Source organism: Aotus nancymaae, unplaced genomic scaffold (genome assembly GCF_030222135.1).
Source record: "Aotus nancymaae isolate 86718 unplaced genomic scaffold, 86718_ANA_hifiasm-v0.15.2.pri h1tg000025l, whole genome shotgun sequence".
In the NCBI taxonomy this organism is placed as follows: Eukaryota; Metazoa; Chordata; class Mammalia; order Primates; family Aotidae; genus Aotus; species Aotus nancymaae.
This window is the reverse complement of record NW_026988438.1, coordinates 25,838,238-25,857,928: the sequence shown is the minus strand read 5'-3', so window position 1 is coordinate 25,857,928 and position 19,691 is coordinate 25,838,238. Positions and strand designations below refer to the sequence as shown.

At 37.2% G+C, this 19,691-nt stretch overlaps 1 protein-coding gene across 4 annotated transcripts in view; it reads right to left on the bottom strand.

Annotated features, from left to right (window-relative positions):
* Positions 1–19,691, bottom strand: part of DPY19L2 (dpy-19 like 2) — a 104,463-nt gene that overhangs the window by 21,730 nt on the left and 63,042 nt on the right. For 3 of the 4 annotated variants that reach the window (XM_021669352.2, XM_021669353.2, XM_064380463.1), the window contains 3 exons: positions 13,409–13,433; positions 11,996–12,115; positions 9,878–10,052 (listed from right to left, as the gene is read on the bottom strand). In XM_021669352.2, coding sequence (XP_021525027.2) covers positions 9,878–10,052; positions 11,996–12,115; positions 13,409–13,433 — 320 coding nt within the window. Of the gene's footprint in view, positions 1–9,877; positions 10,053–11,995; positions 12,116–13,408; positions 13,434–19,691 lie in introns of those variants that run through there. The other variant, XM_064380464.1, reaches the window with a different exon arrangement.

Genomic DNA, 19,691 nt, shown 5'->3' with positions numbered 1-19,691 from the left:
CAGTCTGACAAGGAATTAATAATCAGAATATAAAAAGAGCTCAAACAACTCTAGGAAAAACATCTAATAATCTACTTTAAAAATGGGCAAAAGATCTGAATAGGTATTTCGCAAAAGAAAACATACAAATGGCAAACAGGTACACAAAAAGGTGATCAACATCACTGATCATCAGATAAATGCAAATCAAAACTACAATGAAATATCATCTCACTCCAGTTAAAACAGCTGTTATCCAAAATACAGGCAGTAACTAATGGCTGTTATCCAAAACCCAGGCAAGGATGTGGAGAAAGGGAACTCTCGTACACTGTTGGTGAAAATGTGATTAGTACAACCACTATGTAGAAGAGTTTGGAGGTTCCTCAAAAAACTAAAAATAGAGTTAGAAAATGATCTAGCAATCCTACTCTTAGATGTATACTCCAAAGAAAGCAAATAAGTATTTAGAAGAGGTATCTACACTCCCATGTTTATTGCAGCACTTCTCACAATAGATTGGGAAGCAACCTAAGTGTCCATCAACAGGTGAATGGATAAAGAAAACGTGGTACATAGATACAGCGTAGTGCTATTCAGCCACAAAAGAGAAAGATCCTGTCATAAAAAAGAATGTGATCCTGTCCATAACATGGATGGAACTGAAGGTCATTACATTAATTGAAATAAGCCAGGTAAAGAAAGACAAAGTTTGCATGTTCTTACTTATTTGTGGGAGCTAAAAATTAAAAGAGTTGAGCTCATGGAGATCAAGAATAGAATGATGGTGGCCGAGGCGGGTGGATCACGAGGTCAACAGATCGAGACCATCCTGGTCAACATGGTGAAACCCCGTCTCTACTAATACAAAAAATTAGCTGGGCACGGTGGTGCGTGCCTGTAATCCCAGCTACTCAGGAGGCTGAGGCAGGAGAATTGCCTGAACCCAGGAGGCGGAGGTTGCGGTGAGCCGAGATCGCGCCATTGCACTCCTGCCTGGGTAACAAGAGCGAAACTCCGTCTCAAAAAAAAAAAAAAAAAAAAAAAAAAGAATAGAATGATGGTTACCAGAGGCTGGGAATGATAGTGAGGGAGTAGAGGGGAAGTAAGGATGGTTAAAGAGCACAAACAAAATAGAAAGAATGGATGAGATGCAGGGTTTGGTAACACAGTAGGGTGCCTGTAGTCAACAAAATTTGATTGTACATTTAAAAATAAAGAGTATAATTGGATTGTTTGTAACACAAAGGATCAATGCTTCAGGTGATGGACACTCCATTTAACCTGATGTGATTATTACATATTGTATGCCTGTATCAAAATATCCCATGTACCCCATAAATATATACACCTACTATGTACTCACATAAATTAAAAACTTTAAGAACCTGAGTGTCTACTTTCAAATATAACTAAGCATTCTAAATGCAACTTTGAATGAAAATCTCCTTATATGCCTCAAATTTGAAAATATGTAAGCCAATCAAAGAAGGTGTAATTATTGGAAATTCAATAATTAATGATGACAAGTTGTTAAGCTAGAGAAGTGGTTCTCAAGTAGGCATGATTTTGCTCCCTGGGGAGCCCTATCAACTTCTGGAGACATTTTTGGTTGTCATGCTGTGGGGAGGAGGGAGGAGATGCTGTTGGCATCTTGTAGATAGAGTCCAAGATTTCTTGTAATGCATAGGGCAGCCTCAATGTCGACCGAGCTAAGATTGGGAAATGCTGGGTAAGAAGAACTAAAGGCCCAGGGCCAGGGTCTTCCGGAAAAAAAATAGGCACACCTGTCCAGCAAGAGGTGGACCCACTGAGAAGTTGTCATCTATGGCAGAGAGGAAGAAATACCCTCCCTCTACTCCTTTGTCTTCTTGGCTGTGAAGTAAATGAGATTAACAAGGAACAATAAGATATTTTCCTATCACTGTATGGAAGTCTCCATTTAGCCTACTACACAGATTAGAAAAAAGTTTTCCCCTAACTTAACAGAGCCCCATTTGTACATGGCTTGATGAATGGACCACAGGCTGGATTTAAGCTTTCACTTATCCTCTTGATTGGTCATCTTTGTGCAGTGCACAAACTGTACAACCTTATGTGGTGGACCTCAATGTAAGCCCTAGTCCCACTCTACAACTTCATACAGCTTTTAATATGTGGTAACCATGAGATAACTCATAATAAGAGTAATTAAAAGAAGAATAAAACATATTGAAAAGAAGATCAAAGAAGAGGCATCTGAAAGTGAGATAGGGGTTTGTGGCAGTTATTTTAGAAGGATAAGTTGCCAAATGTAGGCTCTCTCTCAGGAATCCAATACAAACACTGGAACAAAGAAAGACACGGAAAAGATTAAAAGGGAAGATATCTTTAACAGCTTGGGAAAAAATGCTATAACTGGTGAGGGGTGGGCAAAGGAAGAGTAAAGAAAGGGAGCGATTACACTGAGCTCCTTCCTATATGGAAAAAGTCAGCTGGGGATTAATTTTAAAATTCTAATTAAACTGGTTTGGCAGTTTAATGAGGCACTGTCACCTAAACTCTTTGAAAGCTAGAGACCAAATATCTTAGTTAAAGCTTATAAAGATTTACCTTAATGATGGTTAATTAGCTAAAAAGTGGCTATCAAATAATAAATAAAAGGAAACAAGCTCAGGAGTCATAAGAAAATTTAAATAAACCACAGTTAAGAACTTGTGCCAGAGAAAGTTTCTAAATATCAAAAATAATCTTAGAATTACAAATTTAGTTATAGAAAATGTTATAGAATATACTTATTCTCTGGAAAGGTATTTAAACATATCTATCTGCTTGAAGTAGTTCTGAAGAAAGATGAAAGAAGAGAAGGACAGCTAAAAAGAAAATTTTGGAGTATTTAAAAGTAGGATGTATACTATCTCTCTGAGATGATTTAGTGAAGAACATAGAATATCCAAGATTTTAACTCTTCTGCAGATGACCTGTTTTACATAGCTGGAGGAGATAGCACTGACTGGAGTGACAGAAGTGGTGCCAGTTACCTCCCTACCATCAAAAGTATCTTCTGCTGTAGCCTGGCACAAGGTGTGAAATTCTTTTTTTTTTGAGACAAAGTTTCACTACTGTTTTCCAGGCTGGAGTGCAGTGGAGCGATCTTGGCTCACTGCAACCTCCGCCTCTCAGTCTCAAGCGATTCTCTTCCCTCAGCCTCCTGAGTAGCTGGGATTACAGGCATTCACCACTATGCCCAGCTAATTTTGTATTTTTAGTAGAAATATGGTTCCTCTATGTTGCTCAGGCTGGTCTTGAACTCCTAACGTCAAGTGATTCGCCTGCTGCGGCCTCCCAATGTGCTGGGATTACAGGCGTGAGTCACCACACCCGGCTGTGAAATTTCATTTTTAAAGATTTACTTCTTTAATTTGCCATTGTTATGGTTAAAATACTGTAATGCCCTCTGACATTACAGGACATAACTTGTGAAAAATCATTAATTTCCTGTTGCTAATTAAAATTCTTTGATAATTATCTAGGAGGGGCTTAAAGGAAGCACAAAATTGCCTTTTGGAAGGGTTTAATTGATTGGACATTGCAATAGTCAGCTCAAAATCTGGAGAGTATGAATGCCTATTTGTAAATCTGTCATACACACATACACACATATATCAGAAATAACAATTATATAGTATACACAAACGTTTTTGTGAGTATGTTTGCATAAAACTATGCATATGACTGAGGCAGGCCGCCACTACCAAGAGAGTCCACCATTACAGAGGCAGATGGCCATTACTGAGGCAGTACTAACTATACCTCTGTAAACAAAACCACAAAGAAAATTACATAGCAGTTGGGCAGGGCCCACGGTAGCTCAGCAATGCCTCTGCTGGCAGACTGACTAGACTATCTCCTTGCTGGGCAGGGCATCTCTGAAAAAAGGCAGCAGCATGTCAGGAACTTATAAATAAAGCCCCTCCTTCACAGGACAGAGCACCTGGGAAAAGAGGCGGTTATGATTGCCACTGCAGCAGACTTAAATGTACCTGCCCAGCAGCTCTGAATGGAACAAAGGAACTCCCAGCACAGCACCTGAGCTCTGATAAGGGATGGACTGTCTCCTCAGGCAGCTCCCTGACCCCCATATATCCAAAGAGGCACCTCATAAAGGAAAGCTCTGACTGACATCTGGCGGGTACCCTTCTGGGATGAAGATAAGAGAAGAAGAAACTGGCAGCAACCCTCGCTGTTCTGCAGCCCCTGCAGGTGACTGACAAGCAGACTCTGAAGTGGACCTCCAGCAATCCTGCAGCAGAGGGGCCTGTTAGAAGGAAAACTAAAAAAACAGAAAGAAATAGCTTCAACATCAACAAAAAGGACATCCACTCAGAGAACTCATCCGAAAGTCACCAACTACAAAGACCACAGGTAGATAAATCCATGAAGATGGGAAGAAACCAGCACAAAAAGGATGAAAACACCAAAAACCAGAATGCCTCTCCTCCTCCAAGGGATCACAACTCCTCACCAGCAAGGGAACAAAGCTGGATGGAGAATGAGTCCAGTGAATTGACAGAAGCAGGCTTCAGAAGGTGGCTAATAACAAACTTCTCTGAGCTAAAAGAACATGTTCTAACTCAACGCAAAGAAACTAAGGACCTGGAAAAAAAGGTTAGACGAAATGCTAACTAGAATAACCAGCTTAGAGAAGAACATAAATGACTTGATGGAGCTGAACAACACAATAACTTTGCAAAGCATGCACGAGTTTCAATAGCAGAATCAACCAAGCAGAAGAAAGGATATCGGAGATTGAAGATCAACTCAATTAAATAAAAGAAGGAAAGATTAGAGAAAAAGAGTGAAAAGAAATGAATAAAGTCTCCAAGAACTATGGCATAATGTGAAAAGACCTAATCTATGTTTGATAAGTGTACCAGAATATGACGGGGAGAAAGAATCCAAGCTGGAAAACACTCTTCAGGATATTATCCAGGAGAACTTCCCCAACCTAGCAGGCAGGCCACCATTCAAGTCCAGGAAATACAGAGAACACGACAAATATATTTCTCAAGAAGAGCAATCCCAAGGCACATAATCATCAGATTCACCAGAGTTGAAATGATGGAAAAATTGCTAAGGGCAGCCAGAGAGAAAGGTCAGGTTACTCACAAAGGGAAGCCCATCAGACTTATAGTGGACCTCTGGGCAGAAACCCTACAAGCTAGAAGAGAGTGGGGGCCAATATTCAACATCCTTAAAGAAAAGAACTTTCAAGCTAGAATTTCATATCCACCCAAACTAAGCTTCATAAGCGAAGGAGAAATAAAATCCTTTATGGACAAGCTAATGCTGAAAGATTTGATCAGCACCAAGCCTGCCTTACAAGAGCACTTGAAAGAAAAACTCAACATAAAAAGGAACACCCAGTACCAGCCACTCCAAAAACATATCAAGTGGTAAAAACCATCGGCATAATGAAGAAACTGCATTAACTAACGGGCAAAACAACCAGCTAGCATCAAAATGGCAGTGTTAAATTCACACACAAAAATATTAACCTTAAATATAAATGGGCTAAGTGCCCCAATCAAAAGACACAGACTGACAAAGTGGATAAAAAGTCAAAATCCATCAGTGTGCTGTATTCAGGAAACCCAAATCATATGCAAGGACACACGTAGGCTCAAAATAAAGGGATGGAGGAAGATTCACCATGCAAATGGAGAGCAGCAAAAAAAAAAAAAAAAAAGCAAGGGTTGCAAACCTAGTCTCTGATAAAGTGGACTTTAAACCAACAAAGATCAAAAGGGGCAAAGAAGGGCATTACATAATGGTGAAAGGACAACAGCTAACAATCTTAAATATAAACACACCTAATACAGGAGCACCCAGATACATAAAGCAAGTTCTTAACAACTTACAAAGAGACTTAGACTTGCACACAATAATAGTGGAAGACTTTAACACTCCAGGGTCGATATTAGATCAATGAGACAGAAAATTAACGAGGATATCCAGGACTTTAAATCAGATCTGGAACAAGTAGACCTAATAGACATCTACACAACTCTCCACCCCAAATCCACAGAATATACATTTTTTTCAGCACCACATCACACCTAATCTAGAATTGACCACATAGTGGAAGTAAATCACTCCTCAGCAAATGCAAAAGAATGGAAATCCTAACAAACAGTCTCTCAGAGCACAGTGCAATCAAATTAGAACTCAGGATAAAGAAACTAGCTCAAAACCACACAACTACATGGAAACTGACAAACTGGCTCCTGAATGTTGACTGGATAAACAATGAAATGAAGGCAGAAATAAAGATGTGCTTTGAAACCAACAACAATGAAGACACAACATACTAGAATCTCTGGGACACATTTAAAGCAGTGTCTAGAGAAAAATGTATAGCAATATATGCCCACATGAGAAGCAAGGAAAGATCTAAAATCGATACCCTATCATCAAAATTGAAAGAGCTAGAGGAGGAAGATCAAAAAACCTCAGAAGCCAGCAGAAGACAAGAAATAACTAAGATCAGAGCAGAACTGAAGGAGATAGAGACACACACACAAAAAAAATCCTTCAAAAAATCAATAAATCCAGGAGCTGGTTTTTTTTAAAAGATCAACAAAATAGACCACAAGCCAGATTAATAAAAAAGAAAAGAGAGAAGAATCAAATAGATGCAATAAAAAGTGATAAAGGGGATATCAACACCAATTCCACAGAAATACAAACTACCATCAGAGATTACTACAAACAACTCTATGCACATAAACCAGTAAACCAGGAAGAAATGGATAAATTCCTGGACACTTGCACCCTCCCAAGCCTAAACCAGGAAGAAATTGAAACCGTGAATAGACCAATAACAAGGGGTGGAGTTGAGGCAGCAATTAATAGCTTACCAACCAAAAAAAGTCCAGGGCCAGATGGGTTCACAGCCAAATTCTACCAGACATACAAAGAGTAGCTGGTACCATTACTTCTGAAACTATTCCAAACAATACAAAAAGAGGGAATCCTTCTCAAATCATTTTATAAGACCAACATCATCCTGATACCAAAACCTGGCAGAGACTCAACCAAAACAGAAAACTTCACGCCACTATCTATGATGAACATAGATGCAAAAATCTTCAATAAAATACTGGCAAACCAACTGCAACAGCATATCAAAAATCTTATCCATCATGATCAAGTAGGCTTCATGCCGGGGATGCAAGGCTGGTTCAACATATGCAAGTCTATAAATGTAATTCACCACATAAACAGAACCAAACAGAAAGACCACATGATTATCTCAATAGATTCAGAGAAGGCCTTTGACAAAATTCAACAGCCCTTTATGCTAAAAACTCTCAATAAATTAGGTATCGATGGAACATATCTCAAAATAATAAAAGCTATTTACAACAAACCCACAGCCAATATCATACTGAATGGGCAAAAACTGGAGGCATTACTTTTGAAATCTGGCACTAGGCAAGGATGCCCTCTCTCACCACTCCTGTTCAATACGGTATTGGAAGTTCTAGCCAGAACAATCAGGCAAAAGAAAGAAATAGAGTGCATTCAATTAAGAAGGGAGGAAGGCAAATTGTCTTTATTTGCAGATGACATGACTGTATATTTAGAAGATATCGTCTCAGCCCAAAATTTCCTTAAACTGCTTTAGCAAAGTCTCATGATACAAAATCAATGTGCAGAAATCACAAGCATCCTATACACCAAGAATGGACTAACAGCCAACTCAAGAGTGAACTCCGATTCACAATTGCTACAAAGAGAATAAAATACCTAGGAATACAACTAACAAAGAATGTAAAGGACCTCTTCAAGGAGTACTAAAAACCACTGCTCAACGAAATAAGAGAGGACACAAACAGATGGGAAAACATTCCATGCTCATAGTTAGGAAGAATCAGTATCGTGAAAATGACCATACTGCCCAAAGTAATTTATAGATTCAACACTATCCCCATCAAGCTACCAATGACCTTCTTCACAGAACTGGAAAAAAAAACCACCTTAAACTTCATATGGAACCAAAAGAGAGCCCGTATAGCCAAGGCAATCTTAAGCAAAAAGAACAAAGCTGGAGGCATCACACTACCTGACTTCAAACTATACTACAAGCCTACGGTAATCAAAACAGCATGGTACTGGTACCAAAACAGAGATATAGACCAATGGAACAGAACAGAGGCCTCAGAGGCATTTCCACACATCTGCAACCATCTGATCTTTGATAAACCTGACAAAAACAAGCAATGGGGAAAGGCTTCCCTGTTCAATACATGGTGTTGGGATAACTGGCTAGCCATGTCCAGAAAGCAGAAACTGGACCCCTTCCTGACACCTTACACTAAAATTAACTCCAGATGGATTAAAAATTTAAACATAAGACCTATCACCATAAAAACCCTAGAAGAAAGCCTAGGCAAAACCATTCAGGACATAGGCATAGGGAAGGACTTCATAACTAAAACACTAAAAGCATTGGCAACAAAAGCCAAAATAGACAAATGGGATCTAATTAAACTCCAGAGCATCTGCATAGCAAAAGAAACAATCATTAGGGTCATCCGGCAACCAACAGAATGGGAAAAAATTTTTGAATCTACCCATCTGACAAAGGGCTGATATCCAGAATCTACAAAGAACTAAAACAGATTTACAAAAAAAAAAAAAAAAAAAAACCCATTCAAAAGTGGGTAAAGGATATGAACAGATACTTTTCAAAAGAAGACATATATGAGGACAACAAACATATGAAAAAATGCTCATCATCACTGGTAATTAGAGAAATGCAAATCAAAACCACATTGAGATACCATCACATGCCAGTTAGAATGGCGATCATGAAAACTGGAGAAAACAGATGCCGGAGAAGATGTGGAGAAATAAGAACACTTACACTGTTGGTGGGAGTGCAAATTAGTTTAACGATTGTGGAAGACAGTGTGGTGATTCTTCAAGGATCTAGAAATAGAAATTCCATTTGACCCAGCAATCCCATTACTGGGTATATATTCAAAGGATTATAAATCCTTCTATTATAAAGACATGTATGTTCATTGTGGCACTGTTTACAATAGCAAAGACCTGGAACCAACAATGATAGACTGGACAAGGAAAATGTGGCACATATACACCATGGAATATTATGCAGCCATAAAAAATGATGAGTTCATGTTGTTTTAGGGACATGGATGAATCTGGAAACCATCATTCTCAGCAAACTGACACAAGAACAAAAAATAAAACACTGCATGTCCTCACTCATAGGTGGGTGTTGAACAATGAGAACACACGGACACAGGAAGGGGATCATCACACACTGGAGTCTGTTGGGGCGGGTTAGGGGAGGGATAGCAGGGGGTGGGGAGGTTGGGGAGGGATAACATGGGGAGAAATGCCAGATATAGGTGACCGGGAATGGAGGCAGCAAACCACTTTGCCATGTAAGTACCTATGCAACAACCCTGCATGATCTACACAGGTACCCCAGAACCTAAAGTACAATAAAAAAAAAAAAAAAATAGAAACACATCAAGAAAAGCTTTGAACAACAGCTTTAAATCTGTGTGTTGTGTCATAGCACTGTAACTGGAGTTTTACTTGTGTCATAGCACTGTAACCAGAGTTTGACGTAAAATTATTGCCTCTCTTAAGGTTTATAATAGACATAGAGAAACTGCAACTACGTTATATATTTAGCTTTGAAGAAATAGTCCAAAAATCTCTTTAAAATATAAAGAAGTGAGGAAATAATATCTGTCCCTCTTTTCTTTTTCAAAGGAACTTTGAACAATTTTGCTGTACTTAAGAGCCAAGAAAAATACTTGAATAAAGTCTCTGGATAAAAAAAAAAAACTATGCATATAACCGAATACCTACATACCTGGTCTGGTATTGCATTTGATCCATTGTATAAGTTCTTCCTGAGGTAAATTATTAAATTCTCCTATTATGCTCCATTGATTATAGAGGTTTGCACAACCTTGAATCGACATCACTGTTAGAATGCCTAAGATAACATTCTCAAAACGAACTCTGCAAAAAATCCAGCCAAAGAGCTGAAATGAAAGAAACCATTTATTTATAGTTCTTATACGAAGAGTACTCTAGGGTCAACAATAAATTCTCACCTTGTTACTTAAACCAATGTGAATTACTCTTTGGTATTAGCACACATGTATACAGAATTATCATCCCCGATTGTTTCTAAAGCAATGAATATGTTGGCATTACAGGGCCCAGGTGAAAATGGAACTTTCTCTCCCCTGGAAAGAATTAAGGAAGAAATACCTGATCCTTCTAGTACTAATTTACTGCCAAGGATTAAAATAAATAAATCGCAATGTGAAGTATCTTAGAACTAAATCGTTTCCTACTTGGCTGACATCTTTAGTAAACAAGGAAGCCCTATTAGCAAGATATATACAGATTCTTCTCTGGAAAACAGGCATTATGATATTTTAAGACTATATACTCATAATCAAAACTAAATAAGATGTTTGTAGAAGTACCTTAGGACCGATATTCTAATTTATCTAGATCTTTTGTACATTTGATACAGTGATAGAACCCCAGAATTTCTTATAGATTCTTTGAACCAAACAGGACCATACTAGAGCAATTACTTTGCATCTAGTCTAGTATTGTATGAGTACTTCAAGTGAACCAGGAAACTTTTTTGGGGGCAGGTGGAGGGGATGGATTCTTACTGTGTTGTCCAGGCTGGAATGCAGTGGTGCGACCTCAGCTCACTTCAACCTCTGCCTCCTGGGTTCAAGCAATTCTCCTGCCTCAGTCTCCTGAGTAGCTGAGATTACACCACCATGCCCGGCTAATTTTTGTATTTTACTAGAGACAGGGTTTCACCATATTGGTCAGGCTGTTCTCAAACTCCTGACCTTGCCCACCTCAGCCTCCCAAAGTGTTGGGATTACAGGTGTGAGCCACTGTGCCCAGCCCCCACTAGGAAACTCTTTTTCTCTTTTTTTTTTTTTTTTTGAGACAGAGTCTCACTCTGTCACCCAGTTAGAGTGCCGTGGCGCCATCTTGGCTGACTGCAACCTCTGCCTGCCAGGTTCAAGTGATTCTCCTGCCTCCACCTCATGAGTAGCTGGAATTACAGGTGCTCATCACCAAACCTGGCTAATTTTTGTATTTTTAGTAGAGATGAAGTTTCACCATGTTGGCCAGGCTGGTCTTGAACTCCTGGCCTCAAGTGATCTGTCCACCTTGGTTTCCCAAAGTGCTGGGATTACAGCTGTGAGCCACTGTGCCTGGCCACCAAAAAATTCTCTTTTCTCTCTTTCTTTCTTTTCTTTCTTTCTCTCTCCCTTCCTCCCTCTCTCTCTCTTTTCTCCCTGTGTTTTCTGTCCTTTTCTCTCTTTCTTTCATTCATTTGTTCATTCCTTTCCTTTTTTGAGACAGAGTCTCACTCTGTCACCCAGGTTAGAATGCTCTGGTGTGATCTTGGCTGACTGCAGCCTCCACCTCCCAGGTTCAAGCGATTCTCCTGCCTCAGCCACCCGAGTACCTGGAATTACAAGTGCTCACCACCACACCTGGCAAATTTTTGTATTTGCAGTAGAGATGGGGTTCCACTATGTTGGCAAGCCTGGGAACTCCTGGCCTCAAGTGATCTGCCCACCTCGGCCTCCCAAAGTGCTGGGATTACAGGCTTGAGCCACCGTGCCCAGCAGGAAACTCTTACACAAACCAGAACTCCAAAAGGTCATGTTCATGGACAGGATATTAACAGAGGGGAAAAGTTTGCCTAATCACTTGTTATAGAAACATCAATTAAAATCTAAAAATACTTTTCAAAGCCACTTAAAATTGCTTTTCTTGCTTATAGTGAATCATGAACTAATATTTTAAATCATTTAAGTTAGTTAAGTTAAAAACAGTGTGTTTATATTTCGAATTAGTCAGCAAAGCCACGGTAACTACTAATGGTAGCTGCTGTAGTTTTTATAGTATTGTTATACAGGAATCAATTCCTTACCTGTCGAGAGCATATCAAGGAAGCCATAACACACATGTGTGGCGTCAAAAACAGCTTTAACCTCATAATTAAAATGGCAAGGGCAGTAAACACTAACAACTGCAATGTGTGAAAAGCCAGCTATAAAAACACAAATAAGACAAAATCACATTTTTACTTTTCATATTTTTAAATTAATGAAGTATATTAAAACTATATTATTCATTAAGACAAGGATATTCTAACTTAGTAATAAGCCTATTAGTATTCATTCATTCAACAACAATTTATAAAATGCCTATTATGTTCCATGTACTCTTCTGGGTGCTTCGGATACAACAGTGAGCAATTTCTGCCCTTGTATTACATTTAAGTACATTTAGTAACGAAAGACAGACAATACATAGACATAGCAAATAAATAAATCCATTACATAGTCTACTCTAAGGCAATAAGTGCAATTGGCAAAAAAATGAAGCAGAGGAGCCAGGGAGTGCAGGAGGCAGTGTGAGGAGGTGGAGGACCAACACAGTGGGCCTCACTGTAAAGTGACAAAGTTACTAATGCATCCCTGATCCAAAAAACCGAAATCTAAAATGCTCCAAAATCTGAAACTTTTGAGTACCAATTTGATGTTCAATACAAAGTCTCATTGAAACATTTTGGATTTGAGATTTTTCAGATAAGGGATGCTCAACTAGTAACTATAGTGTAAATACTCCAAAATTTGAAAAAAATCTGAAATCTGAAATGCTTCTAGACCTAAGCATTTTGGATAAGGGATATTCGACATGTGTCATAATCTATTCCTATGAAGTCCAAATTCAGTTACCCACTGTTGTAAATTTGACCTTTACCTCAAGACCCACTTAAAGTTTTATGATACTTTAATGGAAATATGAAATATTTCCATTATTTCCACATTGATCTTTTGCTTATTATGCCACAAAATAATTTTGTACCATATATAATGTTGTCTTATTTGTCTCCTTTGTAAAAATTACACATACTGAAGGGCAGAAACATTACTGTAATATCGTTTTTATCCTTCAACACTTCTGAGCTTGTCACTGACTGACCAGCAAATCCATGTAGTGGCAGATGGCCACCAGCCACAGGGCCATGGGCGCCTGCCCTAATGGACTGTAGCTGATTAGCTCAGCAGGCTAGAAACCAAATGCTTGTTACTGTTAAATGAACACAATTTAATTTAATTCTGTACTACAGTCATAAATCAGTCTTCTAGTTTTTAAATCCTTATTACTATTCAAAACAGAATGGATGAAAGAGTGAGAAGGATCAGCAGAAATTTCTCACCAATGCTGAACAACTCACTACTGATGGTGCATCAGCAGCAAGGTTATACCTCTGTTAGTTATCCTTGAACTAGAATTTAATACACAAGTCTACCAGAGATTAAAATGAAAGCTTTACCTCACCATGTTCAAGGAGCTGTTTCCTAGAATAAAACAAAAATATTATCTATTTACTGAATGTCTTTTATACTATGAATACATAAAAATAAGCTTCATTTGTTTGATCTTAGATTTTTAAAATCTGACTATCTCTAAACTACTTAAGAACATACATTAAAAATAAAAATATCAGATAATGTTACAAAAAAATTACAACAATTTAAAAGTCACAATTTGTAGCCATCCCATTCAAGGTATGTCAAAACTTTTTTTTTGGTTAAAACATATTTTACAGATTCCTGAACATTGTACCTTTCATGAATAAATGGAATGACCTTCTATTCAACCTATGTATACAGTATATACAGTACTTTAGATGACCACTGTTAAACTTTTGAGTTGTTTTCATTTTTCACAATTACAAATACCATGGACACTCATACATAAAACTTTGTAAACATCTCTGAATATTTCCTTAAGATAATTTCCAGAAGAAAAAATTATTGGGCAAAACATAAGTATTTTTAGTTTCAGAAAAATTGTCCCTTTAGAAAATACTTATAGTACACCTACTGTATTCTAGACACTGTGCAATGAAATAAATACCACTGTTCCTGCTTATCCTCCAATCCTTACTTTCCACAGTTTCAGTTACCTGTGCTCAACCGCAGTCCAAAAATATTAAACAAAAAGTTCCAAGAAAAAACAATTCCTAAGTTTTAAATTGTGCACCATACTGAAAAGTGAAATCTCAAGTCACCCTGCTTCATCCTACCTGGGATGTCTATCACCCCTTTGTCCAGCATATCCATGCTGTATATGTCACCAGCCTGTTAGTCACTTAGTTACCATCTCAGTTATCAGATGGACCCCGGTGATATCTCAGTGCTTTTTTTCAAGTAACCCTTTTCTGACTTAGTAATGGCCCCAAAGTACAAGAGCAGTGATGCTGGCAATTGAGATATGCCAAAGAGAAGCTGTGAAGTTCTTTCTTTAAGTGAAAAGGTGAAAATTCTCAAAAGAAAAAACATCATATGCTGAGGTTGCTAAGATCTATGGTAAGAACAAAACTATCTATGAAATCGTGAAGAAGAAAAAAACATTAATGCCAGTTTTACTGTTGTACCTAAAACTGCAAAAGTTATGGCCACAGTCCAGATAAGTGCTTAGTTAAGATGGAAAAAGCATTACATTTGTGGGTGGAAGATGTGAAAAAGAATGTGTTCTGATGGTGGCACTCAGTTGTGTTATTCTGCAGTTTCAAGCATCCACTGGGGGTCCTGGGATGCACTGCCCTGTGGATAAGGGTGACTGCTGTGCAGCATGAGCAGTATGTATACAATACTTATCTTCATGGAGTTTATGTCAGAGTAAGACAAGAGGTAGGAGACTGCCTATTTTATTGTCTCTTGAAAACACTGGGTATTTTACTTTTATGAAAGGCTTTATAGCCTGCAAGGACATTCTAATATAGATCTTGGGGATGAAGAGAGAAATAAAACAGTATGGAAAGTAAGGTCAGGGCTACAGAGACCTGCAGAGTTTTTAAAAGAGAAGTCAGGGGAAGGTCTCTTAAGGTAGTAGTAGAGTCACCAAATTATTCTGTCTCCCTTGTAGCTCCTTCCCAGTGTATGCAGTTTATAGACTGGGGTTTCTCCACTTGTCTCAAAATCTTCTAGACACATGGATTCCTGTAGTGAGCTACTGCATGCAAGAAAGAAGCCTGCTAGGTGAGTAATTATTATAATCACCAAGAACCCTGAAAGTAACTACTGATACTTTATTTAAATCAAGTAGCTAATTAAAAATGTGACTATATGACCAAATCCCAAGATAAAAATAGCATGAAAAGGAAAGATCCAAATAAATGAGCAAAAAACTTGAACTCTCATGAAATAACTAATGCAAATGAAAACTCCAGTTATTATTTTCACAGAAGTTTAAGAGGACAGTGCATTCATATAATTAAAACAAGCTCCAATGAAAAGGAGTTTTCAGAAATTCTAAGAAAAATATATTTGCCTAACTTAAAGCCTCAAAAGAAGGTAGAAGAGCAAAATTTACACTGCTGAAGTTGGCAGTATTAAAGACTCAATGATGGAGCAGCCTGGCCAGCACGGTGAAACCCTGTCTTTACTAAAATTACAAAAAAAAAAAAAAATAGCTGGGTATGGTGACATGTGCCTGTAATCCAGCTACTTGGGGGCTGAAGCAGGAGAATTGATTGAACCCAGGAGGCCAAGGTTGCAGTGAGCCGAGATCGTGCCACTGTACTCCAACCTGGGTGACAGAGCGAGATTCTGTCTTAAAAAAAAAAAAAAAGACTAAGTGATTCAGTGATGATATTCTCTGAGAACACAGAAAATAGACAACATGATGAAAGCAATAACAGAAATTCAAAAAAAGAGGGGCTAAAGTGAAGGAATAAGAGAACAACAATTCCCTGAGCTGAACAAATACTTTGGTGTGCAGATCAGAATGTCCCATGAATAAATATTACACACGCACATACACACACACACACACACACACACACAGAGGCATATCACCCCTCTAAACCTTATAAATATCCAGAGAGTAAAACTATATAGGAATTTTCATCTGTAATGCTCAATGGTAGAACACAAAGAAGCAATGTCAAAAAAATGTTGAATGAAACCCACAAATATCTACTAACCAATCCATCGATGAAATAATAAGGGTAAAATAAAGCCATATTTCAGGTAAGAAAGCACCCAGAAAGCATGCCAATTCTACATGTCAAGAAAAAATAAATCAGTAAAATTTGAAGTCAAGTCCAGAGATTGCTGGTGTCTTTAATGCAAATGTTTAGAGACTTCTTAAAATATAAGAGATAAGACAACAATCTTTCAGACAGTTTCAGCCTAACCTGAAAGGATAGGGTGTGTAGGCAGGGACAAGTAAAAATATTCTGATAGCTCAGTGCTGAAGCAAGCAGATCTCTAAGTCCAGAGCCTGAGTACGAATTCTGCCTCCATTACTCACTAGCTGTGTGCCTTTGGGAAAATCACTTACCTTCTTACTGCTTTCTTCATCTGTAAATAATTGGAATAACTGACTCTTTTCTCACAAGGTAGTTGTGAGGATTTATTGAGTTAATACTGGTAAGAAGTTCAAAATACTGTCAGATACATAGAAAATAATGACTGTTATAGTAGCTAACAGGTTTTAGATGCTGATGAATTCTTAATATCAAGATGAATATATTTGCTAATAATTTAGCAAAACCACTAGGAAATGTATAAATTAGATATAGCTAACAATTCAGCAAGTATCAAGAAAATAATTTTTGAAAAGTATGATGGAAAGAAAACATAAAATCAGATGGCAGGAAGAAGTACAAACACAGCAGTTATCACAATTAATATGAAAATGGGTTAAATTCACCAATTAAAAAAAGGAGTATTACAGGAATTTGAATAGAAAAAGATATAACAATGAGAAATATACCTAAACCAAAATGTCACAAGAATGTTTTAAAAAAGCATAGACACAGGTATACCAGGCAAATCTATAAAAAGAAAGCAGATGTGGCAATATTAATTTTCTGCAAAGGAAAATTTACAGCAAAAAACCATTAAATAAAGCAAAGAATATCTTTTATGATAATCAAAAGTGCAACCCTATATCATGCAATGAACGACAGCGCTGTCTATATAAAGCAAACACTATTAAAATTATAAGACAATTTTGAAAAATTCAGTTTTAATGTTGTGTATGAATATAGCATTCTAAGAAAATAACAAATAAGTTGGTGTACTAGACCATTTAGAATAGCACTATTAATAACATGATACAACATGTAACTTTGGACTTCCCCCAAATAAGAAATGAACATTTAAAAAATCTTCATAGAGCATTTACTAACACTGAATATCGATCTCAATAAAATAGCAAATTAATTTTAAAGGCAAAATATACAACAGAAGAAACTAGTTAGACATTTTAAGACATTCTTTTAAATTATTTTGAATGAAATGACCAAAACTCAAATCACAGACTACACAGAAATCAACATTAATTGTAATGCTACACACATCGTGGGATATAGTGTGAGTTTTCTTCAGATAAAAAGTTACAACTTTAAATGTGTTTACTAGGACACAATAATGATTGGTAATAAATGACATGAACTTTAAACACAGAAAAACAACAAAAATGCACCAAAAAGAAAAACTAAGGACATAAGCAGAAATTAATAAAATGGAGAACAACCTTCATAAATACAATAAATAAAACCAAAAGTTGGTATTATGAAAAATCAAAAAAAGAATGACTTTGTTATGGATTAATGCAGCTGGTGACTTTCATCTGAAGCTAATGTTCATTTACCACTTTGAAAATCCTGAGGCCTTTTTTCAGAATTATGCTAAGTCTACTCTGCCTCTACTCTACAAATGGAACAACAAAGCCTGGATGACAGCACATCTGTCACAGCATGATATACTGAATATTTTAAACCCGCTCTTGAGACGTACTTCTCAGAAAATAAAGATTCCTTTCAAAATATTATTGCTCATTGACGATGCGGCTGGTCACCCAAAAGCTCTCATAGAGATGGACATGGAGATTAAGGTTGCAGGAAAGCAGGCTGGATCAAGGAGTCATTTCAACTTTCAAGTCTTATTATTTAAGAAATATATGTCATAAGGCTATAGCTGTCATAGATAGTGATTCCTCTGATGGATCTGGGAAAATTGAAAACCTTCTGGAAAGGATTCACCGTTCTAGATGCCAGTAAGGATATTTGTGATTCATGGAAAAAGGTCAAAATACTAACATCAATAAGAGATGGCAAACAGTTTATTCCAACTTGTTTTCTACTTTATCTGTTATTTTCTTAGAATGCTATCTTCTTACATAACATTAAAAATGATTCTAACCCTCATGGATGACTCTGAGGGGTCCAAGACTTCGGCAGAGGAAGTCAATGCAGATGTAGTGGAAACAGCAAGAGAACTAGAATTAGAAGTGGAGCCTGAAGATGTGACTGAATTGGGGAAATCTCATGATAAAACTTGAATGGATAAGGAGTTACTTCTCATGGATAAGCAAAGAGAGTGGTTTCTTGAGATGTTATCTACTCCTGGTGAACATGCTGTGAACACTGTTGAAATGAAAACGAAGGATTCAGAATATGATATAAACTTGGTTAAGCATGGCAGGGTTTGAGAGGACTGACTCCAATTTTGAAAGTGTTTCTACTGTGGGTAAAATGCTATCAAACAGTATTGGATGCTACAGAGAAATTTTTCATGAAAGGAAGAGTCGATTAATGTGGCAAACTTCATTGTTGTCTTATTTTAAGAAATTGCCACAGCCACCTGATCAGTCAGAAGCTATCAACATTGAAGGAAGACCTTTTACCAGCAGAAAGATTACAACTCAAATGTACATGTCAGGACAGCCATTATCCAAAAAACAAAAGGTAATTGGTGTTGGCAAGAATTCAGAGAAACTGAAATCCTTGCACACAGGTGGAATTAAAATGGTGCAGCTGCTATGGAATACAGGATGGAGGTTCACCAAAAAAAATCTTTAAAAAATTAATAGTAGAACTACCATAAAATCCAGTAATCCCACTTCTGGGTATTTGTCCAAAAGAGTTGAAATCAAAATCTCAACGAGATACTAGCTCTCTCATGTTTACTGCAGTGCTATTCATAGTAGTCAAGATGTAGAAATCGACTAAATGTCCATCAACAGATGAATAATGAAAATGTGGCATACATAAACAATGGAATATCGTTAAGCCTAAAAAAAAGGAAATTCTTCAATGCGAGACAGCATGAATGAACCTGAAGGGCAATATGCTAACTGAAATAAGCCAATTCCACAAGATATATAATGCACAATTCCACTTATATGAAGTACCTAGAATAGTCAAAGTCATAGAGTCAAAGAGTGGAACAGTGTCACCAGGGACTGGGATGAGGGGAAATGGGGAGTTGCTAATCAACAGGCTTAAAGTTTCACTTAAGCCAGATGGATAAGTGTGAGACATCCACTGTAGAATGTTGTACCTATAGTCCACAATACTGTATTGCACGGTTAAAAAATTGTTAAGGGTAGATCACATGTTAAGTGTTCTTACCATAATTTAAAAAATGAGTGTACTTATTAATAAGGAGAAAATTATAATAATCCCCAAAATATTTTAAAGCTGTTTTTTAAAAAATTTAACATTCATTTTTTTACTGCTTTATTGAGTTACCGTTCACACATTATACACTTTCAACATCTATTTTTAATTTAATTTTTAAAATTATCCTGGTTTATAT